Consider the following 26,804-nt stretch of genomic DNA (forward strand, 5'->3'; position numbering starts at 1 on the left):
GTTACGAAATTTTGGTCACGGGTACCTTAGTCCAGGCCCCAGACCAAGACGAATCTTTTTTTTTTTTTTTTTTTTTTTTTAAAGAATTCGAACCAGGTGGGTGTCGTTTACCTGGACATGTAAAAATAATCCAAAATGACATATATTAGTGTCAAATTCATAGTTTTCGCGGTCAATTCGACTGCGGGCGGGAGGTCAACGGGGGCGGGGGATACCGAGGCATGTAAAATTAATCAAAATGACCAATATTAGTGTCAAAACCATAGTTTTCGCAGTTGCTGATATGAATGGTGGTACTTCCACAGGCATTGACTTCCAAATACAGCCCCATCAGCTGGGACCAGTTTTTTTTTTTTTTAAATTCGAATCAGGGGTCTCAGGGGCCGTTTACCGGGATACGTAAAAGTAGTAGAAAATGACCGATATTTCTTTTCTTTTCGTTGTTCAGTTTGTTTACATAGATATTTTATCTGATCCATGCGCACAATGTTTATTTCAGCTAGTATTTAATAAAGCAGTAAAACACAATAAGATGCTACTGTTATCCGATAGATAAATAGAATGTTACGCAAAATATTTTAGGCAAGAACCATAATAGTGAATAATTACAGTTGTTTTATATATTTTAATTATAGATAATTTTAGATGACATTGTATGGAAATATATATTTTAAGAATCTAATTTACATAATATTTAAGTTGAATGTGGAAATTATACACACAAAAATGTACAAACAAGTGGAAGAATATGAAACACATATTTTTAAAACAGCATCTTTATATAACCACATTACAAAAATACAGCATTTCAAATAAATATTTTTTACTAAAATAATGATATGAACTTTTTTTTTTAATAAACATCTTTCTTAGATTCTAGAACCTTCACAAATTAATGTACAAACATTAAATAGGAAATTTGTTATATATTAATTATAATAACACAAATTTTGCAGTGCAGAAACCATTCGCCAACACGTTCACTAGCTTGGGTACTGGTAAAAAGTTTGATGATGGGTGTCATATAGTTGACTGCGGCTCAGAGTGATACAAGCAAATACCTGTGCTTCTTTGTCTAACCAGAAGAATGATCCGTTTCTCACCTGCGATGACAAGTGGGATCTTTACGAGGGACGTCCTCATTGGTTAGCATTTGTAACACGAATAAACCCCAAAACAATCAAGATCACCGCCACACGAACAAAAGGTTATGCTCTATGTTTGATGGAGTGCTCAGGTCACCACGCATTGCAAACTGATGTCACCTCACCAGACGATGCAACTGTGTGTACTCAGCAATCGTCGACTGAAACATGTACGTAAAAAATTAAAAGCCGTGTGGCTAGTTAGTGTATGTGAATCGTAGAGGTGTTATCCTCCTTCAGGACAACGCGAAGCTACAAATTGATAAGGTTACTGACACTGTTATCGAAATTGGTTCAGAAATGCTAATGCAACCTCCATTATACCCTGAACATTGCACCCTCCATTTACAGTTTGTTCCATTTGTTAACCATATGCGGGAATAATAGTTCCGAAGACCTGACGAAGTGTTTCACGCAATGGACGATCTCTTTAGTTCACGTTTTGTTAAGTTTATCACTGTGAGATCCATCATAGTTTTCTCCAACCGTAGGATAAGAATCAATGTTGGCTGCAGGAGATAACTTACATGCCGTGAGTGCAAACCCACTTTAATAAAAGAGAACCCTTATAATTTAAAAGAGTCAATTATCCTGCCTGTCAAAGTTCATTGTAGATTTCTTGAAGGCAGTTCTTATCTATTCCCTACGCAAGTCCAGTAAAAGAACCAGAATCTCTTTTCAACCCTGATTCATTGTCTCATTCATTACAAAGCTAACTAAAATACGCAAGGCTTATATGTATCCTTCATCATAGACTAATTGTTTCTATGGCAATGGTGACGATAATTTAAATACACGAGAAATAATGAGGAAAATGCAGATTCAACTATAACTAAGTTTTACATACATAAGGTAAAAATGACATGATAGTATGAAATGAATCTCTCTTCAGAGATCTTTGCAACCTAATGTTCAGTATGACTACTACACTGATCAGTTTTCTTTCTACGGCTGTAAACGTCATTATGTGGGAGACAACGTCCAAGAGAAGGATGCTTATTTTTTTTTTTTTTTTTTTTTTTCAATCCTGGCTCTTTTATACATAAAAACTAAGCAAAACCTACGTAACGATTGTCACTTTATTTTATTATTATTATTATTATTATTATTTGTGTGTGTGTGTATGTAATTAGTATTCCATTAACATTAGACACATCATACTTGTGTTTGTTCACATGTTTCTCTGTTCTCTAGGTAGTGAAGTTTCAGTTATCTGAGGCACATTTTGTTTATATGGATTCAAAAAACTACCTAGTTGTGTCTGGATATATATATATATATATGATCGTGGATCACTGCTATCTCCTGGTTGTTGCATCTGGATGTCCTGTAGAGAGAGTGCATGCTCTTGTTCTAAGGGTGAAGAGCATTATCTCTTATATTCTTTGACGCTTCCGCCTGGGCTGGAATTGATTGTTGAAGAAGGAAGTATCGGAGTAGCCAATGTTGTCAGTTGACAAGTCCAGCTGAATAGCGTCGAACTGCTGATCCATACTGGCTAGTGTGAAACATTTTTCTGGTCTTTAGTACTCTGAGGTTTGTCTAGATGGGAAGAACTACTTGCAGAAGGATATATTATGACAACCCGTATTGTGTAATAACATTCTTGCAGAATCTGTGGATTTAATTACCCTAAGGAATCCTTTACAGATCTCCATACCAGTCTGCGCTATACAACATAGTATCCAATGGTTGAGGATTGATATGGATAGAAAGGAACACTCATATTATAAATTTAACGCTGCTTATAGTACTAGTTGTACTAATACACATCACTGGCAACCTTATGGATTTATCCCCTTGGTGGACTCAATTAGGTTACTTGTGGCGAAACTCAAACCAATGTTTCATAGCGTAGTATGTTGAACACATTTTTGTTGAGTTTTTATGGTGGCAATTGATTAATAGGTAGAGAGATTGTATGTACGATAGAATGTGCTGAATACGACTGAAATACTTAGTTTATTTTTTCTTTCTTTCTTTTTTTCCTTTTTTTAAGACAATGGGAAATTACGCAGGATGTAGGAAAAAGGGAAAGATTAAAATTTTTATTAGGTTATAAAGTACAATTCCTTTTCTCCCAAATAAAAGAGCAGCTTTCTTTGGTCCACCTGGAACATCAGCCAATCAGCTTAATGTCCACTAGCACCAAGGACGCCGACAAAGACACGTTACCAGCCTCCATTTTACTTTCATTTGGATGATCTCAGGCATCCCAGCCTGTCGTCGATAGTCTGTTTATGCTTTTTATCCCTTCTACCCAGACGTCTTATTTTTTCAGCAACTCCTACCTTCGTGCACAACCCTCGTACAGCATTGAGCCACTACACTTTTCATATATGAAATATAGCTCAATTAGCTGGAGCCTGTACGAATTCAAAATACTGTCCCGTCTTCTGATGCCAGCGGCGTTCGACGCGCCGCACCCAATACCAGAATGCGCGGGTTACGTTGAAGAACTTCTTAGAGTTGACTTTTCCACGAGATACTGGTTAGCTCCCGTTGATATCCAGCGCCTGTCTCATCAAGATCTAGCCAGCCATTAAGACGCTCACTTTTCTGAGCCAGCCTCATCCGAGATGCTGCCATCCATTTCCAGAGCCAGCAACACAAAAAGATCGCCTAGTCCTTGCAGTCATGCCAATCCTCTGTTTCTGCTGTTCCAGGATCACCATTACAGCATCCAGCTTCTTCTTATGTTCCTGTTTCACCAAAGATACATCATTACTTTCATTCTGCAACAACACAGGTTGCTACTCAGCACACCAGCTCACAGCTTCAGTTGTAGCTACAATATTCAACCACCACAGCTCTCCAAACATCAACAAGATCCAGAGTTCAAATCCAGAACTTGAACAATATTTCATCATAGCCTTAACTCGATTCTAGTCCACTAGACGGGCACTAAGAAGCCAAGCTGTTCTTCATTAAGAGTTTTTGGTTGACATACTAAAACCATTCATTCAGGACAACATTCAGCCTCAGCTGCCAGTCAACGGTGAACACAAGATGATTAACCATAAGCGTAACTGTTCATCATCCATCACAAGTGTTCCGAGTTCGCATCACGACGAAATCATTTTCAGGAACCATCATATGTTGTCTAACGTTACGCGCAGCTCTCAGCCAGCATGTTTTTGCAGGAATGCATTTTCAGAGGCTTAGTTAGTTCCAGATCACTTAATTTTCCATTTCATTAGGTCTGCACTTCGATTTTTGTTGGATGGGTAGAGATATTCTTCGTTCATCGATGGTCACGGTGAGGATCTCGCTTTTAATCTTCCAGTGTTTCAGGTGAAATTCCAGTCATTCAAGTATTAAAACCTTATGTTCACCCCACATTACAGTGTTTTAACAGTGGTCAGTGTTTCTTAGTGTAATAAGTGTTGACACGAACAATGAATGAAAAAGAAACTGATGACATACACTAGAGGTTATATTTGGGATTTTTTTTTTTTTTTTAAGTCAGTGGGAGTTACGCAATGGGAACACGGAATACAAATGGAAAAAAAAAAAAAATCTGAATTCTGTTGGTGAAGCGAAACTGAGATTTTTTATAACATTTTAATTTTGGTAGAAAGCAGGGCATGCATAGCATTAGTTTTGTGATTATAAGGAGAAAACTTCCAATCTTTGTTAAATTGATAAAGTTCTTCTCGGGCAATCAGCCAGGTGAAAATACCAGTTTTCACCTGGCTGATTGCCCGAGAAGAACTTTATCATATACGCCGCCAGGAAAGCTTCAAATCTTACTTTGTTAAATTGTTGGAAGCAGAAGGTATACTAGTAAAAAAATTTTCAATGTTGACACGAAGGTGTTTGTGAATAGTTAAAACAGCATCTGCGCTGATAATGTTTCTTAGTTGATGAAACAATGATAAATTGTAGCAAAATACCCTTGTGGTAATTAGGACTTTCTACGTCATCAGGATAATGACAATATTTTTCAGAAAAGGTCATTTGGACTTTCCTAAATGGTTATTTGGACTTAAAATTGGCAAACTTTAAAATATAGTTAAAATATGGACTTAAACTTGGTCTTCTAGGTAATTAGAAGATAAATTGAGATAAGTCATATAAAAAGACAAAATACCAGGTTTTTACCCAGAAAATCATCCTCCGCTCAATCTTCAAGCATCGAGTCTCAGTGCTTCGGAGTGACAATGGAGAAGTCTCTGAGAATTAACCATATGGATATAAACTACAAGTATCGTAAAAATTACCACTGCCTAATCAATTACCACTATCTACAATAAGTGGAGTTGACATTCAATAGCAATAAACTAGCTATTTGTATACCACACGATTCTTGGAAGTCTCTAAAGTGAAAGGCAAATTTGCGTAGTTAAATGTTTAGGCTATTTTTACCATTCAGCACATTGATTACTAGTGTTAAGTTCGTAAATCAAGTGTCTGTTATGCAGTTAGACTTACATACTATGTTAGGCGTCAAACTCAACAGTGTTAACTGTTTAAAAGTCGAATGCTAACATTATTACTTAAACGGTATCTATTATATTAGTTTTCTTTATGTGACAATTCCTTGGTAAACCAATTGTTTCATTAATATAAATATTTCAATTCGTGACAATAAGAGATTGTAACCGCAACTCTTTCATTTCATTCGCTAACTCACTCGATTTTCAGTTAGTGATATCTCATTGTCCAGAAATATTTGGTGTTTTAATTTCTTAATTCTAAATTCTTTAGCTACATGTGACTCTGCCTAAGTACAATAGGTGATTTTCAGATCATCAACGATGTAAGCCTTCGTCCTGTGAAACGAATTGAATCCTTTAGAGACGTGGGATTATCTAATATAAAGGGTTAACTTTCAGAAGTTCAGGCAGAATTTCAGACGACTTGCACAATTTAGGAAAGATCAATCAAAAAATTCCCAAAATCTGTGAAAAATCTAAAAGCGCCATCTATCACACAATATTTTGGATTCGGGGGATCAAAAGGATTATACACTGCAAAATTAACTGAACCTGCCTACGACATAGTATAATTCTTGCATTGATTTTCTTTGCAAAATATCAATCGAAGAATGAAAAGATGAGTGCTAAATAAGTAAGAAGGAATAGGTGAACAAGGCATTATGTCCTATGGATATGATCTTTAAACTGATGAAGTCTGCATCACTTTACAAGCAATCGAATCCGAGATCAAGCACATCAAAGTGTAGACTTTTTGAGCATTGTATAACTAGTACTTAAGAGTCATGACTATTAATTTTTCTCTCTTGTCTTTCAGGTACATGTTATTTATGTTAAATTTATTATTTTATGTTCATAATATTCATTTAAAAAATTAAAAGAAACAAAGACAATATTTGCAACTCGATATACAGGTGTCTTACTAGTTAGTACTCCAGACTTAATTATATAATCCGTACTTATAGTTTTAGTCCAAGTAGAATAAAGGTACAATTTTAACACAAAGAACTGTTTTCCTTCCAGTTTGATTGCAGACTGTGATCTGACGATCCAAAGTAGCGCTGCTGTTTAAAACAATTTTAGTATTTATTATGACCACTATGGATCTCAGATAACCGTACAGAATATCCAACAGATTAGCAGTGAAGAATTAAACGACAACACAACTATGACAATTGAAAATAGTATGAAACTCCTAACCCAGTAACCGACATCGAAGAATACAATAGACTCCCGAGAGTTCGGCCTAATGTAGCAGAAGGGCAGGCCGAATAGGCCAGAGTTCTATGAACTCATTTCTTGGCGTAATTTCCCCTCCATAGTCACTACATTTTTTTTTCTTTTTCGTTTATTACCCATTTTAAAATCTTCACTGTAGTACACTTAAAAAACATTAGGCATAATCCAAGAACAATTTACGAATACAGTACTGTACAGTTATAATCAGGAACAGCGGCAAGCATACTGTATTGAGGTTCGTTGCACACTGACAAAACAATGAACAAGGAGCAGAACGCTGCTCTTTTCCTGTCGCAACTTGTATTTTGCACACGACACGTAGGAGGATCGTAGCAGATGCCCGCTTCCAATGCCTTGGCAGTGTTGCCAATGCAACGCCTTGCCTTCCTCATTTAATTACGATAAAATAAAACTAGGCCGGATGGTCACGAGCCGAATACTCGAGAGTCTACTGTAATTAGAATATTCTGTTTCTGAACATTTTTTAATAAAAGAAAATTAATATGTTACAAAATTCACTAGTGAGGACGCATTTAAGGACATTCCGTATACATCATCTGATTCGAACGAAATTCAAACCACATAATATGAGTTTACAGAGGATAGACTGACTGTAGTATCTGTACAAGCTAGACTGCTAATAGTTTGAAGGACGCCTGACAAAACACAAGTGTAGTTGCCTGTGAAATGACAGAACAACGCAAATGAACGTCTATTTTGCAATAAAACGACTTAAATTTTGACTGTATAATGAGTGGTTTTGAGTGGCCGGGTGGTTGATTTTCAGAACTGCTGTTTGGGTGGGTCGTGATATGTCATGGTCCATCGATGTTGTACACGACAAGAGACAGAGGGATCCAACAGCAGACATGCACCTCAGTGCCACTCCGATACCACGAAGCGCATGGACAAAAAGATCTTCGGGCCACTCTATATCGCAGAATGGTGACCGCCAGTGCAACCAGAGCCACCTTGCCCACCATATAAGAGCACGATCACTAAACAATCACCGACCACGGGCAATAATTTTTGGAAGCGGTCTACGTTTCCTTGACACATGATCATCACCAAGAATGTCTTCGGTAGTGATGGAAGAAACTGAACTGGCGCGCGGCGAATGGAAGGCAGTGGTATTCAATGATGAATGATAGCAGTGTTCGTGTCCGTAGAAGTGCAGCAGAGCGGGAAAATCCAGTGTGTTCTCACTCACCATACAGGACCTACATCGGGCATTCTGGTATGAGAGCAATACGCTAATTCCACTCGTCTCTGGTTTTTAAAGGATTATGACTAATGTATCGTACATTCTAGAGATTGTCAATCCTGTCCTCAGACAGTTATCTGGACACTTTACGCGACACCATCTTCCAGCACCCGGCTGGCATGCTGCAGCTAAGACATTAGTTAGGCTTGTGATTTCAAGATCTATCTTTCGAGGGTTCTAATCCCGCTTAGGATATTAGTGTTATATATTGTGCTCTTACAATTCGTTTCATTGTTGTTATTCATTTCTCATCGTTTCATTTAGTCTAAAGGGCAGAACCATGCGAGGTAAGACTTAAGAACACAAATAATACGCTCTTGCAGCAAGAAACCTAGCCCCTCCAGCCGCCAAGTCAATCTAATGTGCTCTACTTGATATATGCCTTCTACTGTAATCTTCCAGGTATCCGGACCCTATCAGGGGTGTGTTAGATAAGATGGTGGAGCCCCTCAGCGACACCCGCAACGACCATTGCCTAGCGATGCCCAGATATATAGCTATCTATCCGAAAATATCAGAGTGAGCATATTTTTTTTTTTTTTTTTTTTTTAACAGCCTGTACATGTTAGGGATATCCCACGAACACTACCACCTTGTATCAACTTTGGTCCAGATTTGTTAATGGCACTGTATGTTCTTAAAATGCGTTTCCACCAGTGTCGTGCTTAGTTTTGAAAACTATAACATTTCTTGTCTTTAAATTATTACTTCAAAACAAAAATAAAAATAAAATGTAAACGCATTGAAATTATTACTCCAAAACCAAATCACCTATCTGTCTCGCAGAACACTCTCTACAATTTAACACATCTCTCGCATTGCTTAAATACCTAGACATGGTCACAATGTAATATATAGTGAAACCTTTCTATGTTGGCCACCATCGGTTCCATCGAAAAGTGGCCAACTTACAGAAAATAAGTGTGATTTGTATATTTTTAGAATAGGATTTCTAGTATTGATTGTAAAATTTTAATAAGCAGTGGCACGACAGCTACTTATAAATAATGTATATAGAGTAATCATAAAAATATACAGTACTTGAAAATATTACTATAGTATGTTTAATATATGTGCATACCTTTCTCTTCCTGAAAACTAGTCTGGTACATTGGATTATTCGGATTGAAAACACAATAACACAAACAACCATGAAATAGAAGCGTATGCACGCAGTTTATTGAAATTGATATTATAACACACTGAGTTATTCAGATTGAAAACAAGAAAAGCTAACTTATAAATTGAGAAATTCATATGCAATTTATGACTTCTTTTCAGTCGTTACTGAATGGTGGTTCATCCTAGACGTATTTATTTTATTCTTTTTGGCAGATATGCACGTTCTAATATTGTAGTTAACTACCTCTTGTTAATGAGCTAGAAGTGTTTCCCTCGGAGCAAAAAATGTTTTGAGAAGATCTTGAGGGAATTCATATCTCAAAAATTCCGCTATCTTTTTGACAAGCCGAAGGTGCCAATAGTTGACAATTGAGATGGTTAGTTTTAACCTTGAGAATTTTCCGGAATTAGTAATGCTCCCCACTGATGAGAGGAGCTGAGATAGCTAATGGTTTTACCAAAACAGACAGGGTAAACAAATACGTACATTTCCTGAATTCCTGTACGTGCTTTTTCTTATTCACACCTTCCTTCGCCACCCCTTTATCAGGGTAGTCTTCTGGCCATTGCCCTCCAAAAGCAAATCGCGGGAATCCTTGTTTCTCAAAACATTTTTTGCTCCGAGGGAAACACTTCTAGTTTTTTTCTCCAGTTACAAATACAGAACATCTGCCTCTCATATGGGAATTCGAAAGAGTTAAGAAAAATAACAAAATGATATTTTACGTGGCCAAGATACGCAGGTAAATTTATCATTATCATCATAGGATAAACATTGCTTCAGTGTGGCCAACTTCCAAGATAGACAGGTGGCCAACTTATAGAGTAATAAGTAACGAATGTCTTATGTGAAAATGCAGGTTCAAGACGAACTAGGCCAAGATCAGCAGGTGGCCAACTTAGAGAGGTGGCCAAGTTGACAGTTTTCACTGTATATATTAAAAAATGCAAATATTTAGTGTGAAAACTAAGATATTCATAGTTTACGTACAATGAATTATTCATGTCTTTTATTGTAGAAACTGATGGTATTAAAGGTGTTGATTTTGGTCTTCATAAGTACAATTTACATCTTAAAAACGTATATACAAAGTTGTTAACAAAACAAAATGTCATGTAAAGTGATGTATAAAAATGAATTGCTTTTATAGAAAATTGGCGTTTCAAACATACAATTTGCACTCATGAATGTGAAAAGTCACGTGAGAAAAGTTTCTTTATTTTTCCAACACTATACACGTAACGGTTGGTATCGACGTCTGAGAATAATTTACTGCTGTCTAAACTTCAGTTTCCTTTTTACGTAACGGGAAGTGAGGGTATTTCATATCCACAACATGCTTCCTGAAAGATAAAAATAAAAACAGGTTTTTGTTGAAACAAGCATCGCAAAAAATTTTTAAAATACTTGTCTCAACGATATTTGGCTCAAACATTAAATTAGCAATAAAATGAGTTCAAGAAAGAATCGTGGAGCTTTTTGAATTCCGATTGGAATGAGGACACGCTCAGAAATTTTAACAACCATCTAAATTTACCTTTAATTCCTTAATAAGTCTTACACCATCAAGCTTTTGAATCTCCCCTGAACATTGGTCATGATCACGGAGTATAAAATATAGAAAAAGAAAGTCAAAGAAAAACTCTGGAGAATAAGGTGCAATAAAACCTTGCATACTATATGGCTGTTAGAATTCCTCGTTCCATAAGTACTTCAGCAACCACATACGATAAGGTGTTACGACATTCTTTTCTCCGATAAGCCTATTCGTTTCACTTTCTTTGCGTTTTTATTATTTTCTCTCCTAATTTTTATTCCGTAACAAGGGTATCTTTCATTGTAACCAATACAGAAAGTTACTTGTTGTTTTGCACTTAATTTGAAACAAAAAAAGAAAGAATCACATTATTAATAATAATGATCATGATATTATTGAATGTGATCGTTTTAGAAATCACAAGCAACAAGTTTTTATTAGTAAAATAGCAATTTAAGAACTTACATTATTCTGTTTCACTTCCATCTTTGGTGTTAAATTCTATTCAGTAAAGGCTTCTTTATGCAACAAAAACGCATTTTTTTTTTCATATTTTTATTGCATCTATAACCTATGGAACTTACACAAAGAAATTACAAATTGCATATCTTCTCCAATTTCATGAAAATACATCTTCTTGCTTATATTTCAAGAAACGTGTCAGTTTTACATTAATGGTTTAAAAATTGAAGCAGATAATGCCGAAATTCTAATTATAAAATATTATGTTTGGTTAATTAAATTTCCATAAGGGTGTAAAATAAAAGTTGTTTACCAATATTTTTTTAGTCTTCCATTTTGTTGCTCCACTTACAGATTTTAATAATTAGCCAGCCAGTCATAGAGAAGTCATTACAGCTAGTTATTTGGAAATCATTATAATCTTGGGCGTAATTAATTAACTTTCAGTTCATTGAATTTATTACTTTCTCAAGTCTACTATATTTTCTTAGATTTACTACAGATATATTGTCTATCGTCAGAAAAATCAACTTCTAGTATCTAAATATCAAACAATAATACCTAGAGCTAGGAAGCGTCTCCATAGTAGGACATAGGGCTACTAAAGACGATAAGGCTATAAAAGATTGTACCATATAGGGTAAAAGGGATGATACGAAACATTTATTCAGTACACTATCACCTAAAATCGAATCCAGGACTACATGCATCAAAGCATATCTAGTACTATACAGAGGCAACCAAGACATGCAAATTTAAGTGGGATGCACAAAACTCGCCACAATTATTATTTTTTTAGATAATTTATGTTATGGTATACAAAGGATGGAAATTGCATTCTCGCGGTGCCCTGTTTATTGTGATCCTCAAGGAGCCACTAGAACTCCCTCGGGCTATATGATTAGCGTAATCCAAATCAAACCAAACAATATAAATGGTGCCGCTAACATGAAACATGAACCGTTGATTACTGAAAACGTGTGACATGGTCGGGTTGGTCAGTGTTCACCTTACTGCAAGCCAGAGGCCGTGTTTGTGTGTGGCCAACGAAGCGTATGATTCACAATGTTTCCACCTAACCGTGAAACACGGTGGCGGCTCTGTGGTGTTGTGGGATGCGATATCCTTGTTTTCAGGGGTACTATGCTGACACTTACCGGTCACGTCGCTGCTCGTTATGTCGCCATTTTAGGGGACCATGTGCACCCTACAGTTTAGACGTTGTTTCCAGGAAATGACGCCTTATTCGAGGACAATAATGCGCCCATTCACACAGCAGACGCTGTGTTTGGCGAGCATCGGGATGAAGTCGAACACCTCCCATGGTAACCCAAACCTAGGACCTCAACATAATTAATTGAACATCTTTGTTCCTTTTTGGATACATGAATTCGGCGCAGATTTCCGCCTTTATCCTCTCTCACGGAACTGAGTGATGCACTGCATGCGGAATGGTGTACTAGTCCACTTACTACCATTCACAATCTCTACAACTCTATTCCACTTCGCATCAAAGGCATTCTGAAGACGAGAGATCGTCCAACACTATACTAATTTGGTAAGTTGCACTTTTATTTAGGTGTTTCCATTAAAACGATAATGATCTGTATAACTGCAAAAGTGAATAAAGTAGATTCTAAGTACTCGATTGCTTTTATTTTCAGCTGAATGTTTAAAGCAAGTTTTAAATTCGGAGGAGGGATCTACAGATTTGGAGGCCGAAGGCTGCAAACCCTTAATCCCCTGCTTAAGTAGGCCTTGTACACGATCAAGGCTCTTCAGGGGAAAGCTTAAAGAATCAAAGTGCAAGGATTATTAAAAAATTAAAAATAAAAGTACGGTAAGTTATAAACTTGTTCCAAATAATACATAAGTTGTATATCAATGGTGTTTAGTTCGAGTGTATTATTCAGATTATGTACACGCTCACTACGTTTCAATGTATCCCAAATTAACAGCATGGACATATAAAACCAGAAGTTCATTTGAGGCCCTAGAGGGAGAAGTCGCATCAGTGGTCCATGTTTTTAGATCGGCACCAGTCGCGAATCTTTTACCGTACTCCATTTTCTTGATCTCAGAAGAAACATGTTTAGGTGTTAGTAATAGTGGCTTCCGTAAATGTGCGATTTCTAGAATGATAGAAAGGCTTTTCGGAAGCATGTGCCCTCCAGAACAGTAGATAAGGAAAATGACCCACTCCTTGATTCTCAAGGAGTCCCGGTCTATCCCATTTCAGTGCAGTTACAAACCTAACCAACATTTTTTATCAGCAGTAAAACTTTTATAATGGCCTTAGCACTAAAAAGCAAATTGTTAATTGAGTCCAATATTGGCTCTATTACAAGGAGTTAGGTATCTTGCCCTTGCCACAAGGGAATACAAAAAGAACTAATCTGCTTGTAATATTACCCTTGTATCATGAACTTCAAAGGGAAGGTTAGTTTTACTTGTATGTATACTATACAATGTTTCTTGTGTGAGTATAAGTTAAAGTTGATCCCAATATCGCTTTTATTTTATCACATATTTCAAATATTACAGAAATTAAAAGAAAAACCACGATTTTTCTATATAATTATTTTCTACTCAGATAAATCGTTTGGTTTGTCGATATATCCTCTATTTGAATTGTCAAGAAATACATGTTGAAATAAATTATTACATTATAGACTTAGGTGACAAACTGAGCAAGAATGATCGCCATCTGAAATCATTCACTACTTTGAGTATTTACTACAAAATTACGCGGAGAAATTTTAAAACTATTCTTTAATTTCTGCAACATTAAAAAAAAAAGAAAGAAAAAAGAAAAGAAAACACACTGAACCAGTAGATCGAGACTATTAAGCACCTTTTAGAAACAACGTGACGATTTCCAAACAAAGTGGACCACTGTTAGACTTGTCACTCTGGATGTTCTTGAGAGTTTCGAATGAATATAAATTTATTTTATGCATCACGCTATTGATGGAAAACTTTTCAAAATGTAATGAACCGTGTACAGGAACTGTGAGAGTTACAAAATGAAATGAAAAATGAAATGAAATCCTTGAGTTTTACGTCCCGCGCTTATGCCGATTGGGCTAAAGGAGACGGTGATTATGAGAAATGAATGAAATGGTGAAATGAAGAAAGTGGGAGGAAACGGGAAACCCCGAGAAAACCCACGAGCACGGCGTTTGTCCACCACAAAGTCCACACGGCGCGAGCTGGGATCGAACCAGGGACCCCAAGCACCGGAGGTGAACGCTCTACCACTGAGCCACCGCGCCCCCACAAAATGAAATGAAATGAAATCTTTGTGTTTTCTGTCTCACGAATATGCCGGTAGGCTAAAGGAGACGGTGAATATGAGAAATGAATGAAATGGTGGAATTAAGAAAGTGAGAGGAAACGGGAGAATCCCGAGGAAACTCACGCACACGGTGTTTGTCCACCACAAAGTTTACTTCTCGCGAGCTGGGATCGAACCAGGGACCCCATGCACCAGAGGTGAACGCTCTACCACTAACCACCGCGGCACCACTGTGAGAGTTAGATTCTAATACGTAAATACAAAAATACACGAAAAAGTACCACACACAACCATATATGTAAGGATCATATATGCCTTTAAACTACATATGAAGTACAGAAGCTCATGGGATTTAAAATATTTTTCAAAGAATGTTAAACACCCTAGAAAACGGACAATTATACTTACTTGAAGAAAAATTATCTGTCAGATATGTAACAATAGTCTATTTATACAATATAAAAGTCACTTTCTAACAAGTTTAATTTTTAAAATTTTAAGAAACGCCTAAGTTATAAAAATAAATGACAAAAGCGGGTGGATTAAGTTGGAGAAACAGAATTACACATACTCTTGATGTTTCCACACTACAAAGTTCACCTCGAGATAATAAAATTTCACTGTTTAAAAGTAAATCAAACTTTTTTTTAACTTAGACTAAACTATACTGTAAGCAACCCATTTAATCTTAGTTATCACCTAAAAAAAAATCGATTTATTTTGAACGTGACCTGTATTTAAAACATTAAAATCATAAAAAAATAAAATGAATAAAGAAATTTGTACGTTGTAACTAGCATATATTACCCGCTTCGCTTGGTTGAAATGAAAATTCAAATGCGCAACTCCGTATCTCATGTGTTTAGTACCCGTGAAATATGCTGTTTTCGTTTTCAATGGCATCGATTTAAACGGCATCCGAAAGATCATTGATCATCTCGGCGATCATGAAAACCATGGTTTCGACACTAATATTGGTCATTTTCGATCATTATTATATATAGAGCTCCCTTTTCCCCTCTTCCGTGCTGCGGCACACGCCATCAGAATTGTCACTGTTAACCTCAGCTATTTCTAAAACTATGGATTCGACACTATGGTCCGCGTCGTCCGAATTGGCGTGTGGCATTAGAAAATAAGCTCGCAGTGTGCTGTTACTAAGCCTTCAGAGAGGAATCCAATCATTCATAATTGATTTTGTTCATATTTGTGGACAATTATGAATGATTAGATTCCTGCCTGAAGGTTTAGTAACAACGCATTGCGAGCTTATTGGCTGATGCCACACGCCAGTTCGGGTGACGCGGACTATAATATTAATCATTTTCGATCATTTTTAAAGTTTTATCCTTCCCCTACGTTGTACCCCCCCCTCCCAACGATCAGGGCTGAACTTGGATTGAAACAGCATCAGAAGTGTCACTGTTTGTCTCATCGATCCCGAAAACTATAGATTCAACACTAATATCGGTCATTTTTGATCATTTTTAAATTTTTCTCCCCGTCCCCCACTCCTACGTTGCACCGTCAAAATGAATAACCTAAAGTAATCCCTACCCTTAAACTTATGTATGTTGAAAATTTGATTGCGATCGGTCGAGTTGTTCTAGAGTGATGGTCACAAAGGCAGTCATTTTTTTTATTTATCACCCCCTCCCCCTCCCCTAGGTTGGCTCGTCAAAGTGAAACGATAAAAAAATTAAAAATACCCAAGGCCCGACCCTCATATATGTTGTAAATTTGATCGAGATTGGTTGGGTGATTAAAAAGTTACTAGGTTATATTAGTTTTTATTTATACGTCCCCCTCCCCTAGAATCTACCGTTAAAGTGAAATTACAAAAATATTTCGAGATTCGAACCACATGGATCTTGAAAATTTGATTGAGATCGGTCGGATAGTTTAAGAGTTATTAAGTTACAAAATAGTCACTTTCAGTCTTATATAAATTGATTTTTATATATCTCCCCCTTCTCCTCCCCTACGCTGCTCCCTCAAATTTAAATCATAAAAGCGATCCTAGGCCTGAATCTCATCTATGTTGAAAATTTGATCAAGATCGGTCGAGTGGTTCAGGAGTTGTTTTATTTACTTTTTATATCCTCTCCCCCTCCCCCGCCCCTCAGTTCTACCATCAAAGTGAATAGCCTAAAACCAGCCCAGCCTCGAACCTCATCCATGTAACAAATTTGATCGAAATCGGTCGCGCGGTTCAGGAGATTTAGAGTCACAAACATAGTGATTTTCAATTTTATATACATAGACTAGCCTTTGGCTAGGTGGGGGGCTCCCGAGTCTGCTCGGCCTACGGCCTCGCATTTCTTATCTGTTGGCCTTTGCATCAACAGTGAATTTCGTGAACTTGCTCTTCATATTTCCTGAATCTGCTCATCCGGGGCCTTCGCCCCCACACACTGTCTTTGCTCTGCCTACGGCCTCGCACCCCTTGAACCCACAATTCTATCGTTTCTTTTCCTATTTCAATTATCTAAAAGATAAGATTTTGTATCCCAAGAAAACGCCCATTTAAATAGCAAGGGAATTTCTTCATACCCCTTTAGAACCCTAAAAATTAAAAATATTCACTTTTGGTAATTTTCCTGTCGGTTAGTCCTGGAAGGCTACAATCATGCCAAATTTCATTTTAATCCTGCCGGAAGTACTTAAACAGTTTGCGGTGTAGAAGACGTCCCATATAAATAACATGGGAAAGATTTTTCACTTCCCCATAAAACCACTCTAAAGTTGGAATTTTCTATTTTTACTGATTTACTTAGGTAGTACTAACGAAAACGTACAAGCATACCGAATTTCAAGTTTTTATTCCAATTCTCAGTACCTAAAACATGAGATTATAGGTCCGAAAAAAAAGACCATTTAAATAACATTGGGAAATTTTTCATCCCCTCTTTAGACCCCCTGAAAATTAAAAATATTCACTTTTGGTAATTTTCCTGTCGGTTAGCTCCAAAAAGCTACAATCATGCCAAACTTAATCATTATAGCCCTACAAGAATTGCTCAATAATTTATGTCAGCTCATGAAGTTTTATATATAGTTAGGATTTGGATTGTAAACCAATAAACGAGTCAAACATGACATACTTTAGCCACTATGTACTTTATACGAAAGTTGCAGTAGTCTGGTGTTCTATGCCACTCTAAATGTATTATATTGAAAGAGAGAATTACAATGCAATTGACCCTTATGGTAGTGACAAAGTTGCCTTTGTCCAATAACATTTCTCACATATTAAAACTGTATTTATAGTCATTTCTATTTTATAAAATAAATAATTGTGCAAAATAAATATAATACAGAAGTAACTAAACATTACGAGCAAAAGTTATTTTTGCTCTATACTTACGGCAGGGTTGAGTTTGGTAGAAGTGTTTGGTTCCCATTTTAATGCTACTTTGGTCTGACGTCGCACAATCAGCAAATATAACTCAGTCTGTCAAGAGAAACAACACGTTGACTGATTTATGTTAATTTAAATATATTTTGAAACTAGAATAAAATATTTATGAATGCTCTATAGTACAGACCTTATATCTTTCCTCATGTACCAAATATGTATCAGATGGATACAGAAACCATCAGTCACATTTTTCTTAACTAAATGATATATCAAAGCTTATGGTGCCAATGTATTTTTTCTAGCGAAATAATTTTGAGATCCTCTCCTGCTCTCATCATCGGTATCTCCGGAAGAGAACTTAAAGAAAATGTTTTTTGAATTAGAAAAGGAAAAGAAAAAAAAATGAATATCCTTGAGACACTTAAGAAAATATATAGAAAAAACGAGCTTTGGATAACCATAGGATATGCAATAATAAGGTTTTAAGTGATTTTGATGAATGGATTTCTATCCCTTCATGGCCAAAATTATCAGATTTAAATAAAGTTATACAGAAATGTGGTTTGCAAGCAAATAATAAATTTCCGATTAATGTAGACGAATACTTTGAGGACTAGATTTATATATACAACGTTAAGAATGCGTGAATGCGGGAGAATATGTCAATGCGAATGGACACCAAGATCAAGGAACATATGACGTAAGACTCTCTATAGATCTATAGGATTCTGCGGTTTCACGTCTATCCTAACATCTAGGGATGTCCAATCATAGTATTTAAGGGGTTAAAAACATCAGGAAAAACACATCGCATATTAAAGGAATGTATTTCAGAAATATAAGAATGAAGAAACTAAAATTAAATTTGAATGAAGGCTGCCTTGACAAGCATTATCAATGATTTCATTCAACAGTTTAATTTGCATCAATTTTTAACTTACTTTTCAGTTCTTACTATGCACAAGGGACGTGATAGCGGAGCCTTTGGTCATGGGACTATAAGCGGTAAAATCTACATGGGCTCAATTCTGTGAAGTAATATATTGACAGCTCTAGTTTCGGTTACGTTTACTGAACTTTTAGTGATATTTCCGGTACACATGAGGGTAGAAGTGTTCGTTACTTAGCTAACTACTCGGATACCATAATTTGCATTACCATTAGTTTACCATAATTTGCATTATAGATAAGTTTTATGTAAGTTCTGTGAATGTACTGTTCTTTGTACATTGAGCGACCAGGGTGAGAGCAGAAGCGGGTCTCGAAATTATTTTTCTGGAATTAATAACTGGTGCTGTAAGGTTAGTTATATAATTAATATATGCATTTGGTAGTCCTTAAGTATTTAACGCGTCAAAGTAAAATCTTTGTACTTGAGGAGATAACATATTAAATATTACAGATCATAATCGGGTTTTAGAATGAAACAAAAACTCATTTCTTACTTTCCATGAAAATATATTGGTGCTGATCCCAAATTAATACTATTAATTATAAAACAACATACTTATAGCTATTATAGAGTAGATCAAGTAAATCAAGAAACACATTCACTTTTGAAATCGAAATTAAAATTAGACATGTAAGGCTGTTATTAATAGTTATCGATTTGTGAATTATTATTATTATTATTATTATTATTATTATTAATGAGCAATTCTACTGATTCATTCATCAACAGATCTCCGAACCTATTACGCGTAGAATCTTGAAATTTTGTACAAATGTCCTCCATACGGCCTTTGGCTGTAGATGAGACGGGATTTTTCGAAATGTGGTCCTTAAGAGGAGATAACGGTGTTTGAATGATATTTTACCGCTTGCCAGAAATCCGAGACTATTAGGCGTAGAATCTTCAAATTTTGTATAAAAGTTTCCCTTGTGCCTTAGGCTTTAAGATAAGGGAATTTATTTGAGCTTAGCCTCGCCAGAGTATATAGGGGGATTAACGGAGCTTGAATGATGTTCTGTCATTCGCAAGATCTCGAAACTATTAGACACACAACCTTAAAATTTTGTATACATTTTATTTCTCCAGTTTAAACTGTAAATTAGACATTTTTTTTTTTTTTTTTTTTTCGGAAATGAGGCTTGTAAGGGTGGATAAAGGAGCTTGAGTGATTTCTTTTGCTGTTCACCAAATCTTTGAAAATATTAAGTGTACAATCTTGAAACTTTGTGCAAATGTTTTCTTTGAAGTTTAAGCTGTAGAAAGACAAGATGTTTCGAAATGCGACCCCTAAAGGGGGGATACTAAACCATTCTAACAACTAAGCCGGCACCCCTGATATCCGACCGATTTCGCAATCTCGTTCTTATCTTTGTAGCTGAGCCAGAAACATGAAACGATCAATGTGTTGTCTTAGCCTGCAGATGCCGGAGAATTGTGTTGGTTCTACTCAAATGCTGCCAAAGTAAACCGTTACTGGGAACTGAATAGTAGAACAGTGTCGGTAAAATATTTAAGCATCAAGGTGACAACAGCTAAAAATATCGTGGCCCATGCAGGAACATTCAACAACAGAAGAGTCCCATTCGATATTACCAGAGAAAGTGTCGCTTGAGATAGTTGTTAAATTCGTCAACTAGCACTCTAACAGAATTCAGCACCCCAACATGATATGACCCAGAAATTAAATCTGGCGCAGTTCATTGTTATGAGATTGTCTGCTTAGATGTCACCAGTAACGTACGAAAAGGAAGCAGGTTCCGAGTTTTAACCCCCGGCCTCCTTACAAGATATGGAAAAATAAATATTTAAATTTATGATATGCATACGAAAATCAAGCGTGTCCTGAAACGATACAAGACTGAGTTCTTGGACTCCTCTTGATGAAAGTATGTGTCAGCCACATTGCTGAATATAAGAAAATGCCGCGATCTATGAAAGACACTTGACGGAATGTCGAAATAGAATATGCAGGGTGTCTACTGGAATACCAGAAAGTAAATTCATGACTTTTTCATGACTTTTCATGACCTTTTTGTTCAAATTTTCATGACCATGGCGATAAAAATTTACCATTAGTAATAATAAACCCCTCCATCAGTGGTGCATCGGAACTATGCGGGTTGCTAGTCTTAAATATCATTTATTGTGAATCTTAAAGAAAGAATCTAAAATTCTGCCGCCTTGTGCTCGAGCACAGAATAGCACTTACCTAAATACGGGCCTGCTCTTACCAGTGAATCACTCTATACTGTATTTGAAGTTTTAATTCTGAGTATAATTATCCATATAGCAGAAATTTGTCTGAAATTAAGCACTCAGAGAACTGCCCAAAGACAAAACAAATTATAAAAGAAATTCGTTTTAAAAACATAGATCATCAAATTTAAAATCTGCAAACTCAAACGAATAATATTATTTGCATAAGTCTAAAGGCCCAAAGTACACAATTTACATTTCTTAGAAGTAAAGAAATAGCAGATCAGAAAGTTGGACAGTAAAAAGTTGTTACTATATTACTGAGACTAGAAGATGAAATGAGGAGCAGCAAGGAAGACAGTAAAGTACCAGTTAGCCAGCACTAACTGGTGGGGGAAATTCTCACAATTACTGACCTGATACAACTGTTTCAGTACATGCAGTATGAGGTATAAAAGTATGAAGTATAAAAATATACTCTGAGATTTCAGATTTTCATGACCAGTTGGGTAAATAAAGGACTTTTTCATGGCTTTCATGACCACTAAGCAAAATATATGACTTTTTCATGACTTTCATGACTTTCATGACCAGTAGACACCCTGATATGGTTATCATACTGGAGAGGCCTACAATTATCTCATGCATAATGTGTATCACTTGGGCAATTTCGCACCGAGACACATCTGGCAAGACATATTGAGTTCTACAGTCAATGTAGGAAAACATTCTAACAGGAAATCGTTTTTGTCACGGATACGTTTAAGAAGGAAAGTTGGAGGTACTACGGTGGACAAAAACATGAAGATGAATGTTCTCTACTTCCAGAAATCTATCAGGATCCCAATCTATCGGAAATACACACTACTAGTTTAAATAGCCCTTACAATGTGAAAAGGCTACTTGTTTATTTACTTAATGTTTAGTATAGATATTCCAATTTTCTCTTCAAGGGATACTTAGATCAAAGTTTAGTTCTACAAATTCATTAGCATACACATATACTCACATCATGAAAGTTGGGTTCGCTAAAAATGCCACACATAGGATCACTATCATTCATAAATGGAAGATCCTTGAAGCAATAGATATGGTCAATGTAGAAGTTACGCCAATCAGGACACGGCTGAAACAAGATTAGCCGAATATCTGTAAGCCTACGCCATTCGGCATCTGGATTCTTAGCCTGTAAAGAGCAAATCACATCATTCCTCAAGAATTTACATTTATTACTTGGGTTTCTTCTACACAAACGGGTAGAAGCTTTGATTTTGCCTTCAAATTTAACCTGCATGAGAGCACTTAATAAAACACGCCTGTTACGCCATTCCTCTTCTGTAGAATATTCTATTTTTGTCACACGTTGAGACATGCTTGTAAAAGACGCTGAGGTAACTTCATTAACACGTTTCCACTGGCTTTTAGAGGTGCTTAGACTAACAATAGTTTTCCCAACGCCAGAAGAAAATACTGGTACATACACCCTAACTTTGAAAACAATGATTCTGTTTGCAAGACGCGGTTGCAAGTTATACAACCGCGGCATTTTATACGTTGGCTTTTCTTATACTAAGTAGACTTCAACGCTCATTGTAAACATGAAAGACCAAAAAAAAAAAAAAAAAAAAAAAAACTTTTTAACAAAATAAATATTAATTTAAACATTTCTTTCATTTATTTGAATATTCTTGGGCAATTATTCCGAAAACACTTACCGGTATATATTAATATTTCACTGAAAATAAGTTGTGAATACCTTCACACTGTTTACTAAAATAGTACAGCATTCTTTTCTCCTTTTCAGCCAAGACTTGGTGCGTAGCTCTATGATCCAGCTTTCTCGGATGCAGAATAGTGTGGTGAGGAAGGGCTTTCCTATGGAAATTGATCTTGAATACGCAAAATTCAATTCTCAACTTCTTTCAGAATTCTAGATGAGCACTTGGTGGTCTAGATGTGCCCTAGTGATCTTTACATTGGTATTATAGAGTAAAATGAATACAAAAGGGATTTAATTTAAGATTAGAAACAGCGCTGTTTCCTTCTATACTGTTTCCTTCTATATTATTATTATTATTATTATTATTATTATTATTATTATTATTATTATTTTGGTAACTTATTCACCTTCCTTTTTCCTCCCTGTATTTCACTACAGTATATTTTTGGGATATAGAGTTTGGTGTTTTCTTAATTTGAGTGATCTGGTATTATGGTTAGTCTTTTGTCAATGTCATGTGATTGATATACTTAAATTTGATTGGTTGTTTATCCTTCCGATGAAGTAGCTTTGAAATTAAGTGATTGGGCCCGTCACTTGTTCTCTTCGCGAGGTATGTGTTACAGCATATTTAATATTGTGTATAGTATATTTTATTTTGTGAATTTAAAATCTATTCTGGGTTTTTCCGTGAGTATATATAAAAAAATAACATGTAGATAGAAAATTGATAAATATTCTAATTGAACCATCAGTTCAAATATTGGTATTGAATTTCTATAATATAAATATGTGTATTTCAAATATGGTTTATGCTGAATATGTCTTGTGATAAGGCAGGAGCCATCTTGGACTTTTATTTCATGCAACATGTGCCTGATAAATTTTTCAGTAATTATAAATTTCTTGTGGTTTTTGCATGAATCGAAATTGTTTAAATCTACTAGTAGTTGAAAATATTTTTCAAAATCGGACAAACTTTTACGAACTTTACAAATTCGTTGTTAGATTCAATATTACGTTTATTATTTTTAAAATAATAATAAAATTTGTTAATGCTATCGGAATTCTTTTTTGTGTTGTTTATCAAGTAGAGTTATGTTCCTGCAACCTTTAAAGACTTATTATTATTTGTTGAACTTTAGCATACCATTCTCTTTCAGTAGCTTACATTTTTACGTGCGTTAAGCGGCGTTGTAAACCACATACCTGGCCCGGGAAACTCTTCTCGGAGGGGCTACTTGTTTGAGTAGAGAGAAGGGAACGTAAAACTTTCTTTCCTGATTTTCAAAGATTTAGTTTTTCTGGGAAGGGACGGTAATGGCAACATTACCCACCTTGGCTGTTACAACATCCCTCAAATATCGGTGTTGCATAAGAACATAAATAAATCAATCGATCAATCAATTCTTTCTCTCTTTGCTGAAATAATAATAGCAGCGGCTTTATGTCCTTATGAAACATCCAGGCTAAAGGAGGACCCCGACTCACTATTTGAGGTTTTAACCAGGCGTTGTACTCTAATTGGATTTGAATATGCCATTAGTGCATTAAAAGCGAATGATCTAAATATGATACTATGATGTATCGGACCACAAGGGTCCGATTTTTTTTTAACGAGATTGAAGTGTGGTATGCGGAAAAAAACAGACTGTCCGTGGGAGAGAAATTTAAGGGGACACACACTGAAAACTGATTAAATATATTTGGAAACTTACTGACAATAGTGTGTTGTATTTTCTGTAGACTAATATGTATAGGTCTAGAGATTTTTGCTTTTGTTTTGTATCCTATAGACACTATTAAATTTTGTCTTTTGTCAGTGTTTGCTTACACATAATCAGGCTTGTAGTTAATCCATAAAAATAAATAAATAAAAAATGAAATGAAATTTTGAGTTTTACGTCCCACGGTTATGCCGGTCAGGCTAAAGGAGACGGTGATAATGAGTAATGAATGAAATGGTGGAATGAAGAAAGTGGGAGGAAACGGGAGAACCCCGAGAAAACCCACGCACACGGTGTTTGTCCACCACAAAGTTCACTTGGCGGGAGCAGGGTTTGAACCCGAGACCCCTAGCACCAGAGGTGAACGCTCTACCACTGAGCCACCGCGGCCCCCAAATAAATAAATTAGTCAATTAAAATTTCGTTAATTTTTATGCTAATCAATTAAATTTTCCACGGGTTGATTTTTAACTGGCAATCGTTAAAAAATGTCCACTAATCGAATGTCCACTTTCCCCCACACAGGTAAACTAGTAACTTTAATATTTTCCATTTGATGCACCTCAGACTCTTCGACAATAAAAATTAATTATGGTTTTGTTACCATACTTATTTTCTATATTACTCACTCCCTCTCGTATAGATACACACAATGTGATTTTACCGGTATTTGGAGTTTTTTTTTTTTTTTGAAATTTATTACCCCAATTTTTTATCTTTCTTTGCAATGTACCGGTCAAGTATATTTTTACAACACTGTGACAATCTCGGTCGGCTACCTCTAGTTAGATCGGCTAGTGATAATGTAAAGTGCGAATCCTATACTCATTTTTGTTTCAGGGGTACAAGCCTATTGAGGGCTGATCTGTAGCCATCTAAAACTTATATACATATAGCACGTGCTATGGACTCCCTCGTGGCTATACAGTTAGCGTACGTGTCTTCGGCGTGGGAGACCCGCGTTCGATTTCCGGTAGGAGCTCATGTGATTCGGAACCCATGTTAAGCTGTAGGTCCATACCTGATATAACCTTGGTGCTAAATGGGATCTGATCTCTAAATCAACCAACATATACCGAGGCTATTATATTTTTTGGGATAATTTACATCTTGGGACAAATTTAATGTTTTCTTAAAACAAAATTATTTTTCTATTCCCAAACGAGCAGTTCATAGCATCAAACATTGTGTCATGTTCTGAAAATGTCTGTTTTTTACGTTTGGAAATCATAATGATCTTATAGTATTAAATCAGGAAAATAAGATATATGATTAATCACTTTGTAATCTATCTGCTCCAACTATAACAATGCTCGCCTTGTGACAGGGAGCTTATCTCGGATGAACAGGATCCCCTTTGCGACTATCCCTACGTCCATTCAGTTGTCCTGATTCTAACACGCAGTTCATCCAGAAAGCTGTAGTAATATTCGGAGTTCATTATAAAATCTTGCTCCATATAATCAGTAAGATACTATGGATCTAGAAAACCAAGGTCATCACTTTGCTAGTGGATTTCTGTCACCCAAATCCTCTGTGTCTAATGGTCCTGATGGTGACATTGTATCAACTTTATGTTTTATTTATTTATTTATGTATTTATTATTATTATTATTATTATTATTTAGTTTTTGTATCATAATGGTGCATTTAGTTTCATCCACTGTTCCTAAATGATGCAGAAAGTCTGAGGAATCCCTTTGAAACTGAGAGAGAATGTTTTCTGCAGCAAGCATCTCGATGCTGTTTCTCATCTGTGTTCAACTGTTTAGTGATCTACTTCGCGGACGAGTTTCTGATTCTCAGTTTCTGGTGAACAATGTGAAAAATACGTTGAACATAGGCTCTCTTTATTTATCTCCAGGGAAGTTGGTCTATCTACGAGTATCAAATTATGTACACTGCATTTCGGATGTTACTGTAGTTTTCAGTCCTTCAGTACTCATCTCATTTTCGTCGGTATTCTACTCAGTAACTCATTCATAGATCTGTGAGGACATTGATCGTACTCTCATGGATCATTCGTACTCTAACACAATTCGACATTTGTTTCGTTTTCTGCTATGCCCTTCAGCAAAATATATTTGATTACGGGTCTTTTCTTTGCATTGAAATGGAATGCTCATGGTAGCATTTGGTACTGTGTGCGTTACTGATAAGTTTATTTGTTTCGGTCTGCGTTCCCCCAAGATAATTAAATAAATTTTCACTGTCAAATACATGTTCACATTCCATATTTTAAAAAAGTTATTTAGTATTGTTTAGTTTAACACACAATAATGAAAAAGGACCCATTCACTCACTAATAAACTGAGAACGTAAAAAAAACTATTTTCATGAT

The 26,804-nt window shown here is 35.9% G+C and overlaps 1 protein-coding gene across 5 annotated transcripts in view; it reads right to left on the minus strand.

Moving 5' to 3' along the window:
- Nucleotides 1-9,239: 9,239 nt before the first annotated feature.
- The window catches only part of LOC145688524 (uncharacterized), a 562,236-nt gene continuing 544,671 nt past the window's right edge, over nt 9,240-26,804 (minus strand). For 4 of the 5 annotated variants that reach the window (XM_081762888.1, XM_081762887.1, XM_081762886.1 and 1 more), the window contains exons 4-6: nt 22,026-22,202; nt 17,875-17,961; nt 9,240-10,553 (exon numbers count right to left, since the gene is read on the minus strand). In XM_081762888.1, the coding sequence (XP_081619014.1) occupies nt 10,509-10,553; nt 17,875-17,961; nt 22,026-22,202 (309 nt within the window). In that variant the 3' untranslated portion in view covers nt 9,240-10,508. The remainder of the gene's footprint in view (nt 10,554-17,874; nt 17,962-22,025; nt 22,203-26,804) is intronic. The other variant, XM_081762889.1, reaches the window with a different exon arrangement.

Source organism: Thermobia domestica, chromosome 6, assembly GCF_964235325.1.
Source record: "Thermobia domestica chromosome 6, izTheDome1.hap1.1, whole genome shotgun sequence".
Taxonomy (NCBI): Eukaryota; Metazoa; Arthropoda; class Insecta; order Zygentoma; family Lepismatidae; genus Thermobia; species Thermobia domestica.